Source organism: Sinocyclocheilus grahami, unplaced genomic scaffold (assembly GCF_001515645.1).
Source record: "Sinocyclocheilus grahami isolate Dianchi unplaced genomic scaffold, SAMN03320097.WGS_v1.1 scaffold855.1, whole genome shotgun sequence".
In the NCBI taxonomy this organism is placed as follows: domain Eukaryota; kingdom Metazoa; phylum Chordata; class Actinopteri; order Cypriniformes; family Cyprinidae; genus Sinocyclocheilus; species Sinocyclocheilus grahami.
The window spans coordinates 134,427-159,378 of NW_015506034.1; the positions used below are offsets into that span (position 1 = coordinate 134,427).

General features: G+C 36.0%; 2 protein-coding genes across 4 annotated transcripts; both read left to right on the forward strand.

Moving 5' to 3' along the window:
- Nucleotides 1–2,638: 2,638 nt before the first annotated feature.
- On the forward strand, nt 2,639–8,115 carry shld2 (shieldin complex subunit 2). Of its 3 annotated transcripts, XM_016247833.1 has the most exons (8): nt 2,639–3,874; nt 5,033–5,140; nt 5,299–5,493; nt 5,734–5,880; nt 6,287–6,493; nt 6,584–6,821; nt 7,589–7,704; nt 7,826–8,115. In XM_016247833.1, exons 1-8 carry the CDS (start codon nt 2,662–2,664, stop codon nt 7,999–8,001), a joined length of 2,400 nt encoding a protein of 799 aa, XP_016103319.1. In that variant the 5' UTR covers nt 2,639–2,661; the 3' UTR covers nt 8,002–8,115. The 3 variants fall into 3 exon arrangements, with proteins under 3 accessions (XP_016103319.1, XP_016103320.1, XP_016103321.1); XM_016247834.1 differs by lacking the exon at nt 7,826–8,115 and having other exon boundaries at nt 7,594–7,698; XM_016247835.1 differs by lacking the exons at nt 7,589–7,704; nt 7,826–8,115 and having other exon boundaries at nt 6,622–6,791.
- Nucleotides 8,116–11,354: 3,239 nt separating this feature from the next.
- LOC107563053 (nuclear factor NF-kappa-B p100 subunit-like) lies at nt 11,355–24,329 on the forward strand. Its single transcript, XM_016247831.1, has 25 exons — nt 11,355–11,415; nt 11,507–11,596; nt 12,039–12,094; nt 14,132–14,171; nt 14,784–14,853; nt 14,966–15,006; nt 15,256–15,354; nt 15,439–15,590; nt 15,763–15,875; nt 15,967–16,125; nt 17,398–17,502; nt 17,607–17,692; nt 17,801–17,939; nt 18,493–18,627; nt 18,745–18,921; nt 19,021–19,162; nt 19,496–19,610; nt 19,803–20,010; nt 20,123–20,292; nt 20,895–20,997; nt 21,795–22,018; nt 22,130–22,211; nt 22,297–22,460; nt 23,525–23,636; nt 23,737–24,329. The coding sequence occupies exons 3-25, from the start codon at nt 12,078–12,080 to the stop codon at nt 23,811–23,813; spliced, it is 2,730 nt and encodes a 909-aa protein (XP_016103317.1). The 5' UTR covers nt 11,355–11,415; nt 11,507–11,596; nt 12,039–12,077; the 3' UTR covers nt 23,814–24,329.
- Nucleotides 24,330–24,952: the final 623 nt, after the last annotated feature.

Genomic DNA, 24,952 nt, shown 5'->3' on the forward strand with positions numbered 1-24,952 from the left:
ATATTATTAACATTTTTTAATTAGCTTTTATTTTTGAATGTTCAGTTTTCATTTTACTTTTACTTTATTTTAGTAATTTTTGTGCTTTTGGCATTTTTAGTAGTTTTTTTTATTTTAATAATATTGTTTTTTAATATTTCTGTTCAGTTTTATTTTTATTTCAGTTTTAGTAATTTTAGTACTTAAACCTACATTTATTTAATTTTAGTTTTTTCGTGTAATATTTTTATTATTCCAATGAATGAAAGTGATTTAGCTTTTAATCGTTTTAGTTGAGTTTTAGTAAACACTGGGGATAGTTTGCTCAAAATTGAAAATTTTGTCATCATCACCTACTCACGTCGTTCCTAACCTGTGTGACTTATTTTATTTTGTGGAAGACAAAAGAAGATATTTTGAAAAAGGTTTTTCCATGCATGTTCTTTTATTCATACATGAAAATCAGCTGGATCTTGTGTTGTTTTGGACACCATTGACTTTCATTGTGTGGAAAAAAACATTTGAAACGTTCTTCAAAATATCTTCTTTTGTCTTCCGCAGAAGAAAGTCATGAGGGTGAGGAAATGACGACAGAATTTTCATTTTTGGCTGAGCATGCCTTTAATAATTTTGTGAACGTTTGTCTATTTGCTTTAACTAACAGTATGCATTTCTGTTTTCCTACAGATGGCCTCTTTAATCTGGCAATCTTATGACTGGCCCAATATCATTCCAACTTAAGGACTGGAAAATGGCTAACAAACCAAAGATTCATGTTTTTTTGGGTGCCCCATGTCCCCAAGGGAATGTTGTTTATCTTCTATGGCACATGCACAGAAGGATAATCAAGGGCAATGACCCTGTGTTCTGTGCTCTCTCTCTCTCTCTCTCTCTCTCTCTCTCTCTCTCTCTCTCTGCACACAAAAACAGATATGACTTAAATATGACACTAAAAAGTGCCTTATATGTATTTTCCCTTTACAAGGTGACTACCAGATTTACTCCTTTATTTCACCTGGGGTTACAGAGTTATGTCATAACTTCTTTGTGTCTGCTGTAATCTGTTCCTGCCTGATATACATCCTGCTCTGGAGATCAGCTCTTTCAGGGCCTCTTTTATTGTTTTCCAGGGAGGAATTTGTGCTTGTTTTTTGCAGTCTCCCGGGATATGTCTCAGTGTGTCAATATGTCTCCATTGCCTTAGAGAATTATAGTAGGTGGACAGCAGCAATGGATTACTATACTTATATTTCATATGCTATTGCTATTAAAAATTACGTTACTTACTATTTGTACAAGATGCCATGACCTCTGTGTCAGTGACATACAGTAAGAGTGTCCATAATTATAATAATAAAAAATAAGACACATGTGATAAGTTCTTCGAAATGCACTCTTTTTTTATTCATGTTGGGTTCACATGACTTTGAAAAACATTTTTTAAAACCATTTTCAAGAAAAGTTTCATTTGATGGTGTAAGTAAAAAAAAAGTAACAACATTTTTCCCCCATACACCTTGAATACATGTGAGAATCAGATAAAGCAAGAAAATCTGTCTGCTCTAAGTCCTCTTTCTTCGACAGTGCCACCCCTCCATACCTCCATCTCAGTCTACAAATTCTGCTTGCAATAAATCACACTAGTTTAAAAGAACCTGTGCTGTTCTGTTATTGGCTCATGTGGTGCCTACACCCATCATCTGGTTGGTGAAGTTCTGGAGAGTCACTCATTAAAATGCTGTTTTTCTTTTGCTAAGTGAAAACAACTAATCTGAGGAATGCACACGTGCACAGACACATTAAAATGCTCTCAGTTATTCCCACCAGCTGTGAAGGTTTTTCAGTGTATTCCTGCTTGTCTTCCTCATTGACCTTGCTTGGAGTTCTTCTTTACTGTAATTTAGCATAATTTAGCAACTGTGTGTAGATATATATTTGGTTTTTGATAATATTTAAAGGGATAGTGTAGTTTTATTCTTTATATACTCTCAATATTATTAACATTTTTTAATTAGCTTTTATTTTTGAATGTTCAGTTTTCATTTTACTTTTACTTTATTTTAGTAATTTTTGTGCTTTTGGCATTTTTAGTAGTTTTTTTTATTTTAATAATATTGTTTTTTAATATTTCTGTTCAGTTTTATTTTTATTTCAGTTTTAGTAATTTTAGTACTTAAACCTACATTTATTTAATTTTAGTTTTTTCGTGTAATATTTTTATTATTCCAATGAATGAAAGTGATTTAGCTTTTAATCGTTTTAGTTGAGTTTTAGTAAACACTGGGGATAGTTTGCTCAAAATTGAAAATTTTGTCATCATCACCTACTCACGTCGTTCCTAACCTGTGTGACTTATTTTATTTTGTGGAAGACAAAAGAAGATATTTTGAAAAAGGTTTTTCCATGCATGTTCTTTTATTCATACATGAAAATCAGCTGGATCTTGTGTTGTTTTGGACACCATTGACTTTCATTGTGTGGAAAAAAACATTTGAAACGTTCTTCAAAATATCTTCTTTTGTCTTCCGCAGAAGAAAGTCATGAGGGTGAGGAAATGACGACAGAATTTTCATTTTTGGCTGAGCATGCCTTTAATAATTTTGTGAACGTTTGTCTATTTGCTTTAACTAACAGTATGCATTTCTGTTTTCCTACAGATGGCCTCTTTAATCTGGCAATCTTATGACTGGCCCAATATCATTCCAACTTAAGGACTGGAAAATGGCTAACAAACCAAAGATTCATGTTTTTTTGGGTGCCCCATGTCCCCAAGCACTTGCTGAAGAGGTGCAGGAGAGACCAGCCCCACACTGGAAGACTATGGACCTCACTTGGAGTCAAGGCAGGTTGATTCCCAAGGACACCATTAGAGAAGCCCAAACAGATGATGCATGCGGTACGATGGTTAGTGGAAGAACACAATCTGCAGTTACCTCTGAGAGAGCACCTGAGAGTACAAAGGACAGAACGGAAACATCACAGGATGATAGTACTCCATCGGGCTGCCAGTGCTCTCAATCCAAGGAAAAGTCTGTTGAAGAAGAGGAGTTGTGTCCTGTATTAGTGACAGAATACCTAGATAGTTGCTTCTCCTCACATACTAGTTTAAATAGACATGGCAGAGATGGAAGGCCTACCTCGCCTGTTTCAACAGAGACTGAGTATCTGAGTACATGGACAAAGTCCCAAGCCTTGCTTCTTCGAAGTAGAGTGTCCCGATGTGAAACTTCTGGTTTTCTTGAAGACTTTCTTTTTGGTTCTCCACACACCCCTCCCAAACAAACGCCCTCAGCCTCTATAAGTTCCCCAGAGTTGTACAGTCCTGTGGTCAGCCCTGAAGAGAGGGGCTTGGGGGGAACCTTGCAAAGCTCAGGAGAGTGGCATAATGAGAGTCTAAGCCAAAGACAGCAGGAGAGAGGGGTGATTCTTGAAGTCACACCTGACGGCATCCTCTGCTCTCAATGTAATGCTATGGCTGAAAAACCTGTGGATCATGAGGAAGTTGGGCTTAATATTGACTCACCAATTACATTTGAACAGACTTCACCTAGTCCCACTACTTCTAAAAGGATGAAGTTGTCTCAGTCTGTAAGTAAAACTAAAGAAACAACAGAGCAGAGGGCAAGAACTACCGCTGCCCCCCTCTGTGGTCCTTCAACCCTGCTGGCCAGGTGTAAGACTCATGATGTACGATACGCCATCTTGGTTGCTGTGGTGCATCCATGCCACTTAAAAGAGGTCAAAGTGAAAACTGGAGCTTCAGCTGGAACCAGTGTGCCTCTAGCAACACTGATTGTCACAGACCAATCAGATGTGGAGATGAAGGTGGTGCTATGGAGGACAGCGGCTTTCTGGGCTCTGACAGTTTTTCCAGGAGATATTCTGCTAATTACAGGTGAAACCACTGAGATCTCCTCATTAGATCTATAAATGAACACTTTTTATGTTGTGTTGGGCAAAGGTTGGTCTTAAAATGGCCAAATGCAGAAAATCTGAATTTATGTTAATTAACAAATGTTTATGACATGAAATACTGTGCAATCTCTCATTAAATACAATATTTCAGAATAATTCAGAAGTCAGGTTTATTGGCTAATTAAGTTATGATTTGACTTATACTCAGATGTTTACTCACATTCTCATAATATAACAAAATATACATATACGCTACCACCCAAAAGTTTGGAGCCAGTAAGATTTTGTTTTTAAGAAATTAATACTTTTTTTCAGTAAGGATGCAATAAATTGATCAGTAAGTGACAGTAAAGACATTTCTGTTTCAAATTAAGTCTGTTCTTTTCAACTTTATTTATCAATAAACCTGAAAAAATGTAAAAAATGTCATGTATTTAAATGTATTTAACTAAAAATAATAAGCAGCAAATTTTTCAACATTGATAATAAGATATGATTCTTGAGCACCAAATCAGCATATTATAATGATTTCTGAAGGATCATGTGACACTAAAGACTGGAGTAATGGCTGCTGAAAATTGTGCCATCATAGGAATAAATTACATTTATATTAAAATAAAAAAAACAGTTATTTTAAATTGTAATATTTTACAGTATTTTATTTGACTGTATAAGAGACTTCTTTCAAAAACCTATATACAATATACTCTGAAATTCAGAATTATATAGATCACATCATCTATTTAAAAATCATGATCAAAAGGTTTTGTCATGCAGCATGTTACTTCATAACTTAAAAAAACAGTAGTGTTCACTGTATTTGCAGGAATGTATTTTTAAACATGCATTTGAATGAATCTTTGTCAATGGGATGGGTGTGAACATAGGAAATGTACAACTAAGTAACAAAACAAGAATATCAGGACAATCCTCAAAAATCATGACCTGTCAGTTCAACAAATGGCGGATCAGTTCAGCGAAGCTCATTTAACCAGTATATCTAGAACAACAGTGAATCTTCTTAAAATAAAGTGGTCTAAATGGATGTGTTGTTGAAAACCCACGTGTGAGATATGCAGTCTAATGAAATGTCCTGTATGCTTCACTCACGGTTATCTTTCTGTCTTTGCTTTGGCAGATGTGACAGTGCACATAGACAAGTGGAAGACTGAGACTGTCCTGCAGTCGTCCTTCACCAGTAAGCTGCTGAATTTGGGACAGGTCACAAGGGAACGTACTCCACTAGGTAACAGAAACGTAATTGCTACAGAGGCTTAACCTAAGCATTTTGCCAAGTTAAAGGTATAGATGTCACATTGCAATGCCTGTTTACATTTAAATTTGACCTTATTAAGTTATTGACTGTATAGGTCGTTTCCTGCTGTTGAAATGTTGATCTTGTAGCCCCACAGAATTTGAACTGTCATAAATTGAGAACGCTGTGCACTCATCTGTGTGAGAAGCGCCCCCTGTTGGTGTCTCTGCCTCCTCACAAGCCTCAGGATTTGCACTCTATTCCCTTCATCCGCCTCGGAGCATTACGTCCTGACACATTGGTTCATGCTCTGCTTAGGGTTAAACACTGGAAATTAATCACAGGTATAGAACTGCATTATAATCCCATGTTTCAGATGATATAGCGATGTGATAACATGAAAGTAGCAATGTACAAGAAATTGTCAGACCACTGGATGACACAATTAACCAATCAGAATAAATTAACGTTAATAAATTGACTTATATGTGCCTTGTGCTTCACATTCATTTCACATACTAAAGGAATTTCAAAGGCAACTAGAAGACATTTTTGTGACATAATGCTGTTTTGCTTGATTTTAGCTTGGCGTGATGAAGCAGAGGGGATATCCAGATCAGGTGGTGTACTAAAAGCCATTTTGAATGTGGAGCAAAGAGATGGCCACCAAGGTGCTGTTATACTTTGGGGAGCTACTCTCTCTTGGCTGCAGCGTTTGGAGAGGAACAAAGGTGTTTTATAATTCAGTGATTCAACCAGAGGGCTATGACCCAGTAGGGGGCCTCAGGAAACTTCCAAAGTGGCCACAGGATGACTTAAATAACATTTAATATATTATTTAAATATTAAAATTAGCACATTGTTATTATTATTATTATTATTATTATTATTATATTAAAATAGATAAATGTTAATATATATTGACATATATATTATGACGTATATTATGTCAAGTGTTAATGTATATATGTATATATTAAAAATGCTAACACATAAAACAAAGGTGTAAACTGAAAACAATCAAGGTTGAGAACCACTGTAATAAAGCAAATTATTAAAATTATAAAGAAATTTGAGTTTTTTTTATACATATATATATAATTGTGCATCATTTTGTATTGCTAATGCACCTCACAGATGCTGTGTGGGAGTTCAGGCTGCTGCTGGTCAGACAGGATGTGACCTCAGGTTTGCTAGAGCTGCATTCTACTCCATGGAGCACCTGTCATCCTCTCTTTCCTGATGACAATCGATGTAAGGAGTTTTACAACACTGGCTGCTCACAGAGAACCGCTAGAAGTTTTGAGATTGATCTCAGCACACTCCTGTCCCAGAAATACTCAGGTACAACTTTTTTGTTGATGTTAACGATGCATTCGTTTAGTATAATTGATGATAGCTACATTAAGACTGTCTTGTTTATGCACTCATTAGGGGATGTAGAGCTGAGAGTTAAAATCACGGTGTTCCAGTTCCAGAGCAGTCCATCCCAGGAGGCCTCACTGTTAATAGATGGCAACACGCCCTTGGAGAGGATCCTGGACGTAGTCTCTGGTGACATCATCTTTGCCGGCTGTGGCCAGTGCTCTGCAGAACTGGAAACAGATGAGAACAGCATATACAGACCCTGCTACCCATGTCTGCCACACACAGGAGTGCGTCGCTACTATAGGTCTGATCTATTTTTCTGTCTCATCCAAAGTATACATACATACATGCATACATATACAAACACACACACACACTTTTATTTGATTCAAGAATATAGTAAAACAGTAATATTGTGAAATATTATTACAATTTAAAATAACTGTTTTCTATTTTTATATATTTTCAAATGTAATGTATTCCTGTGATGGAAAAGCAGGATTTTCAGCATCATTTCTCCAGTCTTCAGTGTCACTTGATTCTTCGGAAATCATTCTATGCTGCTTTGATGCTTATTTATTATTTATTTTCAGTTATTATTAGTCCTCAATTATTAATGATTCTTATTATTATCAATAATGATATATTTATGATAATAATAGTTTTGTGGAAACTTTCTTTGATTAATAGAAAGCATTTATTTAAAGCATTTATTGGATTCCACAAAAATATTAAGCAGCAGAAACAGTTTTCAAAAATGATTTATGAAGGATCATGTGACACTAATGAGTGGAGTAATGGCTATTTAAAATTCAACATTAATGTCAAGATTATTTTAAGAGAGACATGGAACTAGCACAGTGTAAGAAACTGATTGCCAGAGACAAAGGTAAATTATACAGTTTACTAGTCATTAAATACTATTATCAGATAAATAAATAAATATTTATATTTATAAGTAAAAATTATATCATATAAATAAATATTTATATTGCTAAAACGGCATAAAACTGCAAACTGAAATTGCCCGGTTATCTTGATCTACTTTCTCATTTTGACTTGTTTTTGAAGGCCAGTTGTTTTAACTGTGAGAGCTGGAGATGATCAAATCTGCGTGCAAGTCCCTTCTGCTCTAGTGCAGAAGATCCTCCTGAACACTCCCCCAGATAAGCTACATAAGACCATAGGTGAGGTACTTCTCTGTTTTCCCCCTTCTCCAGTGTTTTCCTTTATTTGTGTCATGATACATATACATGATTTAATTATTGTATCTTTAAAAGTTTTGTGTGTGTGTGTGTGTGTGTCTAGCCCCAGCATCAGAGGTGAGGTTCATCCAGGTAGTAGCTAACAGGATTAGTTCCATATTGACCCCCATGAAGAACACATTTATCCTGACGGTCCGAAGCCATTTCCAGTGTGATGACAACAGCATTCCTGTCATTCAGAACTTTTTATTATTAGACTTCAGCTCACTAGAGGTGTGAAGAATAATAATGTACCTTTAAGATGATGCTGTGTATTTTATGATAGGATTATTCTATGATTAAGCTGTCTTGTCTAATTTTATTATCTAATTTTCACAACACATGATTATTTTTGCATCCTGGATATATTTTTTTGAAAGATGTATTTTAATGTTGCTTCAGCTATAATTTAAAATGTATAAATTAAAAAATGAAATGCAGTGTCTATCCTCAGTATGGTCCATAGTATGTGTGTGCATGTATGCATATACTGTATATATATATATATATATATATTTTTTTAGTCATTTAGCAGACGCTTTTATCCAAAGCGACTTACAAATGAGGACAACAGAAGCAATCAATTGTAGTATTAAAACAGATTCAAAACTTAAAGCTAAAACTTTATAAATACTACTTATACACATTTTAAAAATAAAGAAATTAAATAAAAATGACAAATGCATACAACAACATTTCAAAACTTAACATTTAAATGAAAAACAAAAAATAAAGCTAAAAACAATTCAAAATATTAAAGAACAAAAGGTATTATACACTGTGTTCCAAATTATTATGCAAGTGACATATCAATAGGATTTCAGTACAATACACAGTCAGATTTTTGTTTGTTTTGATTTTCACATCATTTCAGGTAACTGGTATCAATCTCAATAGTTTGCCAGGTCTTCTAAGGTAAATGGAAACCTTACTTAAAGAGGTTGTTCCACATTATTAAGCAAGTCCCAGTTCTCATGAAATATGGTGAGGAAGAAAGATCTTTCTGAAGATGACATGTATGAAACAATGCAATGTCTTGCAAAAGGCATCAAAACAAATAATATTTTGCGAAAAGCAAATAGAGATTATTGAACTGTCAAAAGATTTGTGAGTGACTTAGAGCACAGAAGATCTTGGTCAGATAAAGATTTATTAAGGAAAGTTTCTGTCAAACAAATGAACTGTATTGTAATGGCAGCTGTAAAAAAGCCACTGCTGAGCAGCAAACAGGTGTTTGAAGTTACTGGAGTCTCAAGATCCTCTCCTTTGTGGCCAAACCTCACAAAGAGAAACCTGCACAGTGGCTGTAGAAACACATTTTCAAACTGTTTAGCACCATGGTATTTATGCAGCATGGGATAGTGTGTTGTCCTGCATGAAAATCCTTTTATTTCCGAGAGCACTATTCTTCATTTTATACCACAGCAGAAAATGGTCAGTTATGAACTCCACATATCTTGCAGAAATCATTTTGACACCCTAAAATGACCTTACATCTCACTTCCCTATATTACGAACCCAAATCATCACCCACCGCCTCCTTGCTGATGTTGCAGTCTCATTGGAATAGGATGGCCATTCATCAACTATCAGAAATCCATTTATCTGGACCATCCATTGTACTGCAGCATTCGTAAGTGAATAAAACTATTTAAAAACAAGTCTTCATGTGTTTCTACAGCCACTGTGCAGGTTTCTCTTTGTGAGGTTTGGTTAGCAGTGACTGAAACGCAGCTTTACACACAACTGCCAGTCTGCATGGAGAGGATCTTGAGACTCCAGTAGCTTGAAACATCTGTTTGCTGCTCAGCAGTGGCTTTTATACAGCTGCCAATTCAATACAATTCATTTGTTTGACAGAAACTTTCCTTAATAAATCTTTATCTGACCAAGATCTTCTGTGCTCTTAAGTGTTTCCCAACCGGGGTGCCGTGTAAAAAATATAGTAATAATAGTAATATTTTTAAATGGCTAAAATGTTTTTAAAAAGCATCGATTATATAATATCCATTTCTGATGTCGCCAATAATTAGAGATGCACCGAAATTTCGGCTGCCGAAAATTAGTTCACCGCTCAGGATTCACTTTCACGTGGTGTGACGCTCTGCGTATTATCCTGCTCTATGTGTGTGTGTGTGTGTGTGTGTGTGTTATCCTGCTCTGCGTGTGTGCGCTCCGCTCAGTCGCTCCACTCGTATACCGTTCATGCGAATCGGAACAGCAACGTCCACTCAAAAATTGAGCCGACAGGAAACATCTATGTAGTACAGTATTGTTTCTGTCTGCAATAGCCTTACTGTGTTGTAACATGGTGTGGTATATGGGCAACTATGGTAAAGCTGCTCTCTCATTCATTGATATGCTAACCGCTATGTTATGCTCACGTGTTCTGATCATAATAGCTTTCTAGGACTAAACATTATTTGGATAATTGGTAAAAAAAAACCCTACTGTTAGATCTACCTGAAAAACTAAAAAGCAATGTATTTAATTTGAAGGCGTGGATGGATTGTCGTTATTTTTTATTTGTGCTATCATTATTAATTTCTTTGTTTGTTCTTATTTTATTACTGACTGCTTACTTGTCATTTTTTATTCAATTCAAAGTTTGAAATCAAGCTATCTCGTGCTACTGCACCAAAATTACCCCACTGTAAAATAAAAAAACACTGACTGAGCAAAAATTTGTGAGATAGCTAGTTATAATGGTAATTAAATAATGTTTACATATGTATAAAAGCCTACATTAAAATATGTCATATACATTAGTCTCTTCATTAGAAATTAGCCTACTGATTGCCACCATTGATGGACAAAATTTTTTAATAATATTAAAAATATCTGTATGACATTATATTCTGCAGTTCTTCCCTGTTGTACCGAATATCTATACTTTTCAAATGATCATATCTAAGATAGAAATTCAAATATTGTAACAAAATTAATTTTGTAGGGTGCCACAAGTTTGTTAAAATTTCCAAAGGGTGCCGCGGCTGAAAAAAGGTTGGGAAACACAGCTCTAAGTAACTCACAAATCTTTTGACAGTTCAACAATTAGTATTTGCTTTTAGCCAAATATTGTTTGTTTTGATGCCTTTTGCAAGACATTGCATTGTTTCATAAGATCTTTCTTCGACACCAGAACTGTGACTTGCTTAATAATGTGGAACAATCTCTTTAAGTAGGGTTTCCATTTGCCTAAGAAGACCTGGCCTGTTTTTATACAGTCTATGGTTTTGGCTCATACCCTAAAAGTGGCAATTTCAACAAGCTATAAAAAATGATCTGTGGGATATTTTGAGCTAAAACTTCACATACACACTCTGAGGACACTGAGAGACTTATTTTACATCTTATATAAAGGGCCATAATAGGTCACCTTTAAGCAATCCTGTCTATTGCATTATGTCATAGTTATGATGGAATTAGATTATCAGATTGGACAGTTCATAGTCTAACTTTGCTATAAGCTTTAAGTATTGGATGATTTATTTTTATTAGCAGTTGAAGTAAAACTGATATTCGAGCGGAAGTTTTGGAGAACATGCAAATAATGATTGGTATGAGAACCAATCAAAACTCTCCCATCAGGCCACGTGATTGCGGAATTCCCCTTGAGTCGGGGCTTTCCAGTCCGACGAGTGTTAGATTCATGTACGCTCGCGTTGAGTGTTCACTAAATATTTATTAAAGAAACTGGAACAGATTTGTTTGATGGGTGGTGTATTTTGTTTATGTTTTTCAGGCGTTTGCTAAGATTTTAGCAGTGGTTTAGCTAAGTCGACGTCAAATAGAAACTATACGAGAATATAAGCAAACATCACGGTTGTCCAAGGTAAGTTTAATATGTGCTCATGTAGTAAAAACGAAATTATCAGTATTACCGATCAGTTTTGTAACAAGTCATGTGTGTCTATAAATAGTAGAGAATAATAGTCTGCTTTCTTATTTGGAAGTAATGACTTAGTTCATAGAGAATCTATTTTAAGTTTGTTTTGAAAACATTACAGAGATGCTGTAACGTTAGTTATGCCCTCGCGTGCATAGAGTATTACTGCATATTAATAATAAGTTCATTAATGGCGGTTATCGATAATGTACAAGTTATGCCCCGTGTGTTTTGCTGCTGTTCGCGCGAATCTGCGGGAAATTCCCATCAAAAGTCAGTACTTTTTGGATCTGACTTAACGTTACATGTGCCGGGGAATCACATCCCCCATCGAATACCGTGTAAGCAAACCAAGCACTCATCATTTCCATCATTTTCAATCTGACAGGAGTCCAGAGTCGGTTCGGATGACCCTGCAGAGCACAGAATGGCTGGAGCACTAAGGTAGAGTTTTATCCACTATTGCTGTGTCTCGCATCCTAGTAAGCTGTCTGCCTGTGCTGCCTTTGATTGGGCATCACTGGCACATACAGCATTTAGATGCCCAGTAATGGTTTCCTGACCTGCAGCTCACTTGGTTATGAGACTTGTAAAGGTAAATGTACTCCAAAATGTTTGGAGGTGATGACATGGCGCTTCTAGTCTTGTAATTAGTCAGATTTTCATACTGAAACTAATAGACTCCTAACATGTAAATAATTAGAGGGTTTAAATACAATGGCTTATTTGCCTTTTAACTGCATGTGTATGGAAGAGTTGGAACCGTTAAAATCAAGTTTATTGGTATTTCTCTACATCAAAAAAGCTTTGTTCCTTTGAAAGGAGCAAGTTTCATTTTCTTGTGGTTAGTCTTTAAAGAGCATTGTAATGTATTGTCTTTAAGCCTAAGCTGCTTGATTTGAACCTTTCTATTGAGAGCAATTATGAGTGTCAATAAAATGTAATAATTTGTCCAAAAATTAATTTTGTGATTCTGTTTCAATAGATGTATATATTCAATTAATGTATAGTAACATACTGAAAGACATGATGTCAGTAATGCTTTTTTTTTTTTTGTTAGCATTTTAATTAAATTGGATTACGTTAATATAACTTTTATGAATAATTGACTAATTTTGCACCTTTGGATGTTTACTGTGGCCTCCTGGCGGGCCCCAGGCCCCTGTTTGACATCCGTTGTTTTAGACTGATGAAACCAGTCTTTCTTTTGCATTTTCTTAATGAATCTTTTTGTCTATATATGAGATAGATTTAGGGGTTGTTTGACTGAAGTGAAGATGTCATCATTTCACAGAATAAGGACAGGATGTGGTTTTAATCCAGAAGAGTCTTACTCTCTTTTCAGTGATGTCAGGAATTGCAGTTTCACTCAGTGAGCCCTGACACCTCAGAAAGAAAATGCATAGCTTACTCTGCTAGTTGTCCCATGGGTTTAAGAATATCTGCTACTTTAGAGCAATCTTAGTACAGCTCATCCTGAACAGTACGATGCTTCCTCATTCCTGTCAATGGCAGTTTATTAAGTAAACTCTTGTGCAATTCTATCATCCAGTGTAGCCAAGCAGAACCAATATAAATAAACAAATAACTGTATAAATAAATCAATAATGAAATGAAACATTTCCGTTTCTCATCATTTATTAGTAATTATATCATTCAGAGAGATCTTCAGCTCAATTTCCTGTTTGGTTTATAGTGGAAGTGTTTGTGGGTTTAAAGATTTGTGGCTGCAAGGGCAGGCCAACAGATGGGGGGCAGTCCCCGTCTTTCAGGGCTGTTCTCAAGGCATTTGTATTGACGGCACTATGGAGATATATCTGACTAATTCAGTTACACCGACTCAGAAATACGTTTTTAGTCAATTACACATAGGTGGATTTTTTTATGTTCTTTTCACAGAATTTAATTTAAATATTGATAAAGGAAACATTATAGGAATTTTGTTTCAAAAGTACCTCAAAAAAAGAGAAGGGAATTCAAAAAAGACTTTGGAAATTTGAGGGAATTTAGATATGAGAAGGCTTGGTGACTTGTGTGAGAATGCTTGTACCTGCATTTCTCGGGATTTGACATCAGTGGCAGGAGTGAGCTGGTATTCTGGGGGCTTTCCTCAGTTTTTTTCACTGCCTTACTTCCAGGAAGTAATGCAAGCAAGTCAGCTAGACAGAAGGAGGGAGGCCGCTGCACATATCCTCGTTCTGACACTGAAAGTGAAACGGTCTTACAGACTGTAAATCTGAGAGCCTCTTTCTTTGCATTTTGTTTGTCAGGTAGGGTAAGTGTACGCCTTCAGAATACTGCTGTGGGGGAAAAACTGGGGAAATTAAATGCATCTGTAGGGGGTTGCAGCTCAGTTGATGTTTTGATTCAGCATGATGACTGTATTAGAGAACCTCAGCTCTTGGGTTTTTTTGGAGTTCTAGGTTTGTCTTTGTGCGAGACGGTCTCAATAAGAGCTCCTCTGTTTCTTCTACATTACAGGATGGATGAAACACAGTATTCCATGAAGTTTAACAATGAGGTGAGCCACCTGTCATCCATATTACTGCTGTAGTTTATCTGACAACAGATGTTTGGTTTAGAGGGACGATTTTTAGCGTTTTCTTTTCTTTTTTTTTTTGGGATGCACAGTATATTGGTACCATATTGGTTATCTCTCAATATTGGAGATTTTTTTAAACAATCGTTTCAGCCAATATTGTACAGTATATTTTATTTTAATACTCATTTCATTTTAATATTGATATTTTTACATTTAGATTACCTTTACCATTGTTAAACACTAACTTAAAGCTAATCTTTAAAAACAGTAATAATTTAATAACACTGTTAAATGTAATTTTTACAAATCTCAGTATCCTGAATATCCGTACTGTACATTATAATGTTGTGATGCCTAAATTCACTTGTAGTGTATTTTATTTTTATTTATTACTTTTTTGTATATATATTTAGATAAAATAGTCCACAATTTTATATCAGGCCAATTATGTTTGGGCTTATTGGCATTGGTTCAGAACTTTATAATTGCTGCATAATTTTCATCCTCAGACACTGGGTTTAATAGACACATAAATGTATACTTTATATAAAAACACCAACATTTTGTACATGGCATCTTTTGTCCTTACAGTTTATGGTGGACCTTCAGTATCTGCATGAACCTTTTGAGGTGAAACCTGAACCCTTTGTGCCAGAGACAGGTGAGTGTGTTAATGCATTTAATGATGTTTTTCATTTGTTGTTCATTTATCTTTTGATTTAAAATGGAAAAATAAGGATAATTTACTGTATATGATCTGATCTTTATTCCAGTTCATGGGCCTTACCTGCAGATAATTGAGGAGCCAAAGCAGGTACAAAATTCTTCATATGCCTGTTTTATTTGCTTTATTTCCACTGTATTTGACAATACTGACATGTTCATGTTAAAGTATATAATTTTATGAGTGATGACAAGTAATTTTGTCCACATTCGTAATGTGTTGCACTGAATGTGCAGGCAGTGTGGGATAATTCCAAAAAGTATACACTGGAATTCCCCAAAAACAGGGTTTTATCAGTGAGTAAGGTGTTACATGAATAATGTTGTTTGTGTGTTACAGAGAGGATTCAGATTTCGGTATGAATGTGAGGGCCCATCCCATGGTGGTCTGCCAGGGGCCTCCAGTGAGAGGAACAAAAGAACGTATCCCACAGTCAAGGTAGGTTATGCAACATGGAAAATGTAGCAATGTAGGTTTTTAATAAACAGTCCATTCATAAACACACACACTCCCCCTCTACAGGTGTCAAACTACTTGGGTCAAGCTCGCATAGAGGTTCAGCTAGTGACGCACACAGACCCCCCTCGTGTTCACGCGCACAGCCTTGTGGGCCGCCATTGCAATGAAAACGGGATATGCACCATTGATGTCGGGCCTAATGATCTCACAGCACAGTGAGTGAACATTATTACTGTTCATCATGCTCATATGATCTCTTTCTTTGTTATTATGATTAAAGTGAATTGCGTGAGGCAATGAGTATAATCATGTGACGCTTGTGGCTTTTAAGTGATGTTTATGTGTAGTTGTGCAATCTTAATTCATCCTCGCATCCTCTATGTCTAGATTCAGTAATTTAGGCATCCTCCATGTCACTAAGAGAGGAGTGGTCGAAGTATTAACGAAAAGGCTGGGAGAAGAGAAGATGAGGATGAAAGAGTCTGGATATAAATGTACTGGTAAGTCTGTGATTTCATTATTCAACTGGACATACAGTAACTGCTTACATATTTATTTGACATGCTTGCTCTCTCTGTCACTCTCATACAGATGCAGAGGAACAGGCTTTTTTGCAAGAGGCCAAAGAACTGGGCAAAATCATGGACCTAAACATTGTGAGATTAAAGTTCACTGCTTACCTGCAGGACAGCAATGGGAGTTTCACAAGAGCCTTGAAGCCAGTTGTCTCCAACCATATCTATGATAGTAGTAAGTCCCGCCAAACAAGAAGAGAATTAGTGACAATCAATTAACAAACATTTTCCGAGGACTTATCTCAAAGTTGAGAGTTCATATGGTCATATCTACCAAAATAAACAAAATGATATACACTGTAAAAAAAAAATCCGTAAAATTTACGGTAAAAAACCGGCAGCTGTGGTTACCGGAATTTTACCGTAAAAAATACGGTAGCAACGTTTTAGGTTTTACGGTTTTAACTTAAATTTACAGTCAAATACCGGAATTTAATTAACTGATAAAATGTTATTATATACCAACCTATTGAAGCACTGACATCTGTTTTGTACCTTTGTAATACACTGATAACCACCAAATGCAGGTGGTGATGAGAAGGTCACATGATGAACAAAAGCCCATCACAAGCAGCTTTTAAATAATAACATATATAGAAGGTGCGCCGTGTCATTCACACAAACACCAAACACCATCATGGTAACACACATGAAACTGAAATAATGCAATAAACATTAATTTAACAACATTAGGTGTAACACTCAACCCTAATATACAAAACTGATAAGAAAAAACTAAGAAGAAACATAGTTATTTCAACAAAAAAACATCAAATTTGAAATGTAACGCAGGGAATCCTGGGAATGTCAATTTACGGCTATTCACTGTAAATTATATGGCCTATTTCACTTCCAAAAATGGTATACTACCGTAAAATTAATGTCCAATACATGTAATGTCCAATACAGTTTTTCACCGTATATAGTAGGGGAATTTACCGTTAACCATTTAACAGGTTTTTACTGTAGCATTTTTACAGTCTTTTACCGTTAAATTCACGGTCATTTTTTACAGTGTATAGGCACTATGGTTTAAAAGATGTGGTTTAAAAAATATGGTTTAAAATTTTTTTACTCATATGTAGTTACCTAATACCTAATCAAATACGTTTTCTGTTTTTTGTAAATGTAATTATTTTTTCTGTTATTTTATAATTTAGTTTTATTTTAAAATTGTTATATAATTTTAGAACTTCCTGTATTTCTATGTAAGTGTCACTTTTTTTTAGAAAGAAATTACTTTTTATCTGCAAGTTTTGAACAGTTCTGAACCTTCTATTCATTAAAGAATCCAGAAAAAAACTAACAAAGTTCCCACAAAAATATTATGCGGCATTTCTTTCAAAACATTTTACCGCTCCAAACTTTTGAACGGCAGTGTAAATTATAAAAGTATGTGCTGTTGATCTTGTTATAACTAATGTAAAATGTGCTGAACTTTACCTAGAATCACCAAATGCTTCGAATCTGAAGATCTCCCGCATGGATAAAACCTCTGGATCAGTGCTGGGAGGAGAAGAGGTCTTTCTGCTCTGTGATAAAGTTCAAAAAGGTTATTATGATTATCTAATTTCAAAAAGGCAGTCCTTTGACAGGCAGTTGACAGTCCTTCCCATCCTTTTAGATCAAATAATGTTTATTCTCCTTCATTTCCAGACGATATTGACATTCGCTTTTATGAGGAGGAAGATGATGGATGGGAGGCGTTTGGAGACTTCTCCCCTACTGATGTCCACAAACAGGTGTGTTATAAATTGACACGTGCATATCATGGTTGATGATTCCAGATTTTGCCACCAGAGTTTAGCCTTTTACAACAAATGTTTAATAACTGTTTTTATTTCCGTCAGTATGCGATCGTGTTTAAGACCCCACCGTACCGCTGCGCAGATATCACACGTCCTGTCACAGTCTTCCTGCAGCTCAAGAGGAAGAAGGGAGGTGGCTGCAGCGAACCCAAGCAGTTCACGTACATTCCTCACAATCAAGGTTAGTAGTGCTATATTAAACATCGGTCCTTAAGACTGAAAAAGCATTTAAAACAACAGATTACCACGAACTGTCCTAACATACATATGGGGGCTGTTTATATCTCATTCCGTTGCTTAAGTGTTTCACTTCCTTTTTGGCATTGTGTACATTACCATTAAAATGTCCGCGGTCTGTTTCAGCAGCCATTACTCCAGTGTCACATGATCCTACAGAAATCATTCAGAAACAATTGTCATTATCATTGTTGAAAACAGTCGTGCTGTTTAATATTTTTGTGGAAACCCTTGTAAAAAAAAATCAGGATATTTTGAAGAGAAAGTTAAGGAGAACAGCATTTATTTGAAACAAACATTTTTTGTAATATTGTAAATGTCTTCACTGTCATTTTTGATCAATTTAATGCATCCTTGCAAACAGTATCGAACATATTAATTTCTAAAAAAAAACGTACTAACTGCAAACTTTTGAACAGTAGTTTTGATCCATCAAATGTTGTCTATCAGAGGTATTTCTCATGTTTGATGGCATGTCGCCTCCTGTTCCCCCATAGACAAAGAAGAGGTACAGAGGAAGAGGATGAAGGCACTTCCTCAGCCCTATGATCACTGGCGGGGAGGACCTCAAGGAGGAGCAGGGGCCTTCGGAGGTCCTGGATCTGGAGCAGGAGGAGGTGGAATGGGAGGAGGTATAACCTTTTATATTCCTGAACTCAGAAGCTTCCTGTGTAGATTGCCAGTTCAGTTATTCTGGTGCACACAAGAGTGTTCATAAATGGAACATTTTATGTCAATTTCGCCCTTAGGTTTTCAATTTAATCATCCGATGGATGGTTCAGGGTTTTTCAGTGGTGGATGTGGTGGATATAGCGGCGGGGCACAGATGTCAGGCTCCACCCCACAGGCTGATGGATCTCCGAATCAGCCGACAAACACACAAACTCAGTCTGGCTCTCAAATGCAGCAGCAGCTCTTTCAGATTGGTGAGTATAATTATGCCAGCCACCACTCAACTCAAGACATTGAGATTTTAGGTACATATGCACTCAGTGATGTATGTTTCCTTCCTGTATTGTTTCCAGCCACAGCTCTGCAGAATCGTGCCACTTTGATGGCAAAGTACTCTGCTCATGCTTTATTACAGTACTGCAGCACAGGGGATGTGCGCCCTCTGCTGGTTCTGCAAAGACGTCTGTGTGGAGTGCAAGATGAGAACGGAGACACGTATGTCTTTTCACATCTCTGCCTTTCAGTTTTCACCTGGGCTCTGTGAATCCTCGCCTTAACACATGTCAACTATACTAAATTAAATACTTGGTTATGTGTCTACTACCTTTAAACCTTTCTAGTATAGTTAGTGTATTGTAAGCTGCTTTGGATGAAATGATCTGCTAAATGAATAAATGTAAATGAAATTATAGTGTAGTGACGTTTTTATTAAATTTAACTATGGTACACAGATACAATTGTATTGAATGAAGAGGGGGAATAAGTGTTAGACAATAGTGATCAGACTTGAAGTTTATTTTAATCTGTATTGTATTTATTTTCCCATAGGCCTCTGCACTTGGGTGTTATCCATCAGCAACCTATTGTGGTGCAACAGCTTATTCAGGCCCTGAGCAACACTCCACAGCAGAAGTTTATCAACAAACTCAACAAACTCAATCAGGTAATTTAACAGATATGTGCTCTTTTTAAACGAAGACATTTTTATTTGATTATTATTTAATAATTGTATTATTATTGTTTTGTTTAGTTTCTTAATTTATCTTATTTATTTTTTATTTTAATTATTTGATTTTTATTTTGGTTTCCTATGTCATGTTAAAGTTCATCTTTCCTTCTTTCGTTCTTTCTCCAGGCTCCATTGCATCTGGCTGTGATCACAAAGCAGCCCAAGTTAGTTGAGATGCTGATGAAAACAGGGGCAGACCCGAGCCTGCTGGACCGAGAGGGCCGGACAGCGCTTCACTTGGCCGCTCACACCGGCGATGAGACCATACTACGATTGATCCTGGGCCTACTGGGAGAGCGCTATGCCCATTTAATAAACTGTGCTGACTTCTCAGGTGAGAGATACACATGCCATTGACTCTCAATCATTGAAATGGTGCTTAGGTTGCATTTGGAATATTACAACTTATGTTAAGATGCTGAGACTTTTTTCCTGACGTTTCTTAGGTCAATATCCAGTTCATCTCGCAGTAAAGAAAGATGGAGAGCACTGTCTTCGATTGTTGGTGGAGGCAGGAGCAAAGATTAACATGCCAGAGCAGAAAAGTGGCTGCACAGCACTACACCTGGCAGTGAGGGACAACCTTTTAAAACTGGCCTGTTATCTCATTACCGAGGTAAAGGACCAACGGAGGGTTGAACAATTCAAATGGTCATAGTTTTGGATTAGTTGTTATGTCACTATTAGGGGTTTACCAAGTAGGAGTTTTTTGAGACCGATACAAATGACCCACATTATCGTTCAAAAGTTTGAGGTCTGTTAAGATTTTTTTCAGTTGTATTGAAAGATGTCTCTTATGCTCACCAAGGCTGCATTTATTTGATCAAAAATACAGTAAAACAGTAATATTGTAAAATATACTTACAATTTAAAGGATCATTTTTTTATTCTTTGAATAAAATGTTTAAAAGCTTTTATTTGAATAAAATATAAATATTTTTGTAATTTTACTGTCACTTTTGATCAATTTAATGCATCCTTGCTGAACAAAAGTATTCATTTCTGACACCAAACTTTTGAACAGTAGTGTATTTTACAACACCACAATCAAACAACTCATACGTTCTGCTGTCATTCTGTAATATCACTGTGACACACAGGCAGCTAGTAAATACATGGTGGTTCAGCATCACTCAAATACTGGAATGATTTCACCCTGATTTAACACTTCTTCAGCAGACAGCCACAACAGTTTTATGTTTGTTGTTTCTGTTACAGCTGAAGGCTGATGTGAATACGTGTACCTACGGGGGCAACAGTCCTCTTCACTTTGCTGCCAGTCAGGGCTCCCCACCTCTCTGCTCCATGCTGATAGCTGCAGGTAACTGAGAAATCTTCTTTCCTACAAATTTAATACAAATATGATGCACTTAAACATCTGTGAAGGCCTAGAAACCACAAAGAAAAGTCATTAAGAATATGCTCATGTTGTTTTGTTTCTAGAGCAAAGATGAACATTTACTATATGTGACCCTGGACCACAAAACCAGTCATAAGAGTCAATTTTTTGAAATTGAGATTTATGCATCATCTGAAAGCTAATAATAAAATAAAATAAGCTTTCCATTGATGTATGGTTTGTTAGGATAGGACAATATTTGGCCGAGATACAACTATTTGAAAATCTGGAATCTGCTGGAGGGTGCAAAAAAATCGAAATATTGAGAAAATCACCTTTAAAGTTGAAGTTCTTAGCAATGCATATTACTAATCAAAAATTAAGTTTTGATATATTTACGGTAGGAAATTTACAAAATATCTTGATGGAACATGATCTTTACTTAATATCCTAATGATTTTTGGCATAAAAGAAAAATCGATAATTTTGACCTATACAATGTATTTTTGGCTATTGCTAAAAATTTACCCAAGCGACTTAAGACTGGTTTTGTGCTCCAGGGTCACATATAGCATGTGATTTTAGTAAAGTCTTTGTCCAGATTTTCATAATGTGTAACATTCATTGATTATGTCACTCATAATTAATGACATTTGAACGGACTATCCTTTGAAATTAAGAATAATCATATCCAGAGCAAATGACTGAAATAAGTCAAATTTGGGTTCAGTGAAATAAAGTTTTGTTTGATTAATGATCTTCTTTGTCTTCATTTTTAGGTGCTGATAAACGCATGGAGAATGACGAGCCTCTTTTCTTCCAGAGCTCGTCTTCCTCGGATGAAGATGACGAGTGCGTGAAGAATGAAGTCAACAGGCAGCTTCCAGATCACATGGTTCAGCAAGTTCACTGCATGTCGATATCATCTGAAAGAGGAACATTTAACCCACGCAAGAGACCTGCTGTGGGACACACACCATTTGACCTGGCCAAATGCCAAAAGGTTTGAGCTGTTGTATTCGTCATAATCAAGTATAATGTGTGAACATTTGAAGGTGGATGAATAAATAAATGCGATAGATTTAAACTTATGAAACCCCACCGTCTTCCACAGGTTAGAGATCTTTTAGATGGCAGGAAAGGCCCCAAGCCCAGTTCACTCGCCCACAAGAGAACCAAAATCAGCACTGAGGAAGGTAATGAGACTTAAACGCATGCTTTATGTTCTCACAAACTCATGCTTCTAGCATACGTGACTGATCTGTATTCCTCTTCCTGCAGCCAACCAGGGTTTGGACAGTGAGGTCCTCACAAAACTCTGTAGTATTCTCATTGAAGACCACGTACCCTGGAGAGAGCTGGCGGAAAAACTGGGCATGCTCACACTCACTCACCTTTACCAGGATAGTGCCTCACCCTGCCAGAAGCTTCTCGAGAACTACCAGGTAAGAGACTGTCATTCTTCTCTCGAATTGGCAAATGCTGTTATAATGTTAAATAGGCCCTGTCACATAGCTGTTTGGAACAGCATACTAGCATACCGATGACTTTATCTGTAGTATAAAGCATGTATGCTGCACATTATGCCAATTTTCTATATGCATGGATTACTTGCATGACGATTTTATTAGCCAAATGTGCAATATACAGTATAGCTTCTTGTCATATGCCACAATGTATTGTGTTTGGCTTGACCTTCCATTTAAAGTGTGACTAATCAACTGGAAGTAATATAAAGCTACACTATGTAACTTTTTTAGTTTGAAATTAACAAAATTTAAACAGTGAGCGAATACATCCTTTATACATCTTCCAAACAGTGTTTGGCCTTACCCCAAATCACTAGCCTATGATAATTGATCTTTTAGAGCTGTCCGGATGGTTTTCGTGGAAAATACAGACTTCTGTCATTCATCCTTCTGTAAAATATGTCATATCCATAAATAAAAGGAAAGAAAGCCAGACTAGGCTACTAATACTATATGCAGTGGATGGTGTCCTAACAGCTTGAATCCACAACAAATGAACGCTGATGAGTTTGCAAGCAAAAAGGGAAAGCGACAGTGCTAATAATAAAACACGGCTTTTTAGAAATTCATAGTTTGCATAGCATCACATTTGCTGTGCAATGAAAGGTTCACAAAACAGTGTTTATGCTGGTAACAAGTGCCAACCTCTAAACCCATTTTTACATTGGTCTATTTGATTACCTACCAGCCAAATTATAATAGTCAATACTGTCTTACCTAATCTGATATGAATAGCAATCATTAAGTCTAATGTCAGTAAGATATAAAAACGGTTATAACCTTGTTTTAAAACCGTTGATTTCAACAAGTCAAAACAGCAGTGGCATATAAGCTACTTACCGACTCATAAAACATATTTTTAAAAAAAAGAAGAATTGTAGCTTGTATCTGTTTGGCTAGACGGATTTTGTATTTGTAGATCTATTGCTGGTTGGCATCCTTATGAATGGTTTATTAAGTATATTTATTTGCATGTTCAGTTGAGCGGTGGTCCTGTGGACGGCCTGGTGGAGGCGCTGCAGTCTCTGGGTGTGAGTGAAGGAGTGAGACTGCTGAGAGACAGCCAACCCAGAGAGGACAAGCAGAGCACAGGTACCGGTTCACCCTCTGAAAGAGAAACCTCTCACCTCTGCCACCGACACAAACTCATTAAACAGTATATTGAGAATAAAACATGTTTCCTTTCTTCCAGATTCTAAAGAGGACAGTGGCTTTGGGAGTCAGTCCATTGGAGAGGAGATGGGAAATCCTGCAGTGTCCAATCACTGATTATCAGGATCTATTCTTTGTGGACAACTTGGCACTTTATTTGACTGTTTTTTCAGGTGCAAACTGGTGGACTGTTCATCATCTCAATAAAGTGGAAATACAGCACATCACAGGAGGAACTGAAAGGATTGTTTTGAGGTCAAAGCCCTCGCTGGTATTACATAACAATAAGACAACATGACGGAAATCAGTTGCTTTTAGATACTCAAATCTTCAGTGAAGCTGTAGTCTTAGTACAGGTCTAAACAACAACTCGATAACTGCAATTTCACAGAAATTTAACAGTAATGCAACTGTCATTTCATAAGTACAGCTGTAATCATGGAATATTTCTGCAGAATATTATGATATGAATGTTTCTAGTAAGCTCTGTTTTGATATATATGCAATCACTCTGGTTCATTTTCTGATACGTCTATCCAATACTGTTTATTTATGTGTATTTTGGTTGCAGATATGCGCTTGTTCAGAGTTTAAGTAAATATGTTTGTGTTTGAATAAAGTTATTTCATTGTTCTTTGTCTTATATGATGAATGAATATAGTAATAAAAAAAATCAGCATATTAGAATGATTTCTGAAGGATCGTGTTACACTGAAGACTGGAGTAACAGCAGCTGAAAACTCAGCTTTGCCATCACAAGAATCAATTAGATTTTAATATATATATATATATATAAAAGTTTTTAAATTGTAGTATTTCACAATAGTACTGTTTTTACAGTTTGTGCTCAAACAAATGCAGCCTTTGTGAGCATAAGAGACTAAACACATAAGAATAGAATAAAGGTTGTATTTTTAAAAACCTGTATTTAAATATTAAATGAAACGATTATCCTTTCAAAACTGATTTATTTTGCCTATGACTTCAAAACATACAAACATTATATAGAATTTTTTACTGAGCGGCTGTAACATAATATTCACATTATATACAGCTAGAATGGATAACACAATGAAGTTATAAGAAATAAGTTACATTTACAGCAAAATCTTTGGGTGACACCAAACTACTTGGGAGTGGTTGAGTGTTCCCTATAAAAACTTGTATATAAACCTTTTTAGTCAATATGCTTTAGTCATAAACAAATACTCAAGACAGTTAATAAATGTTCAAAATATATAACTCTTCATTACATA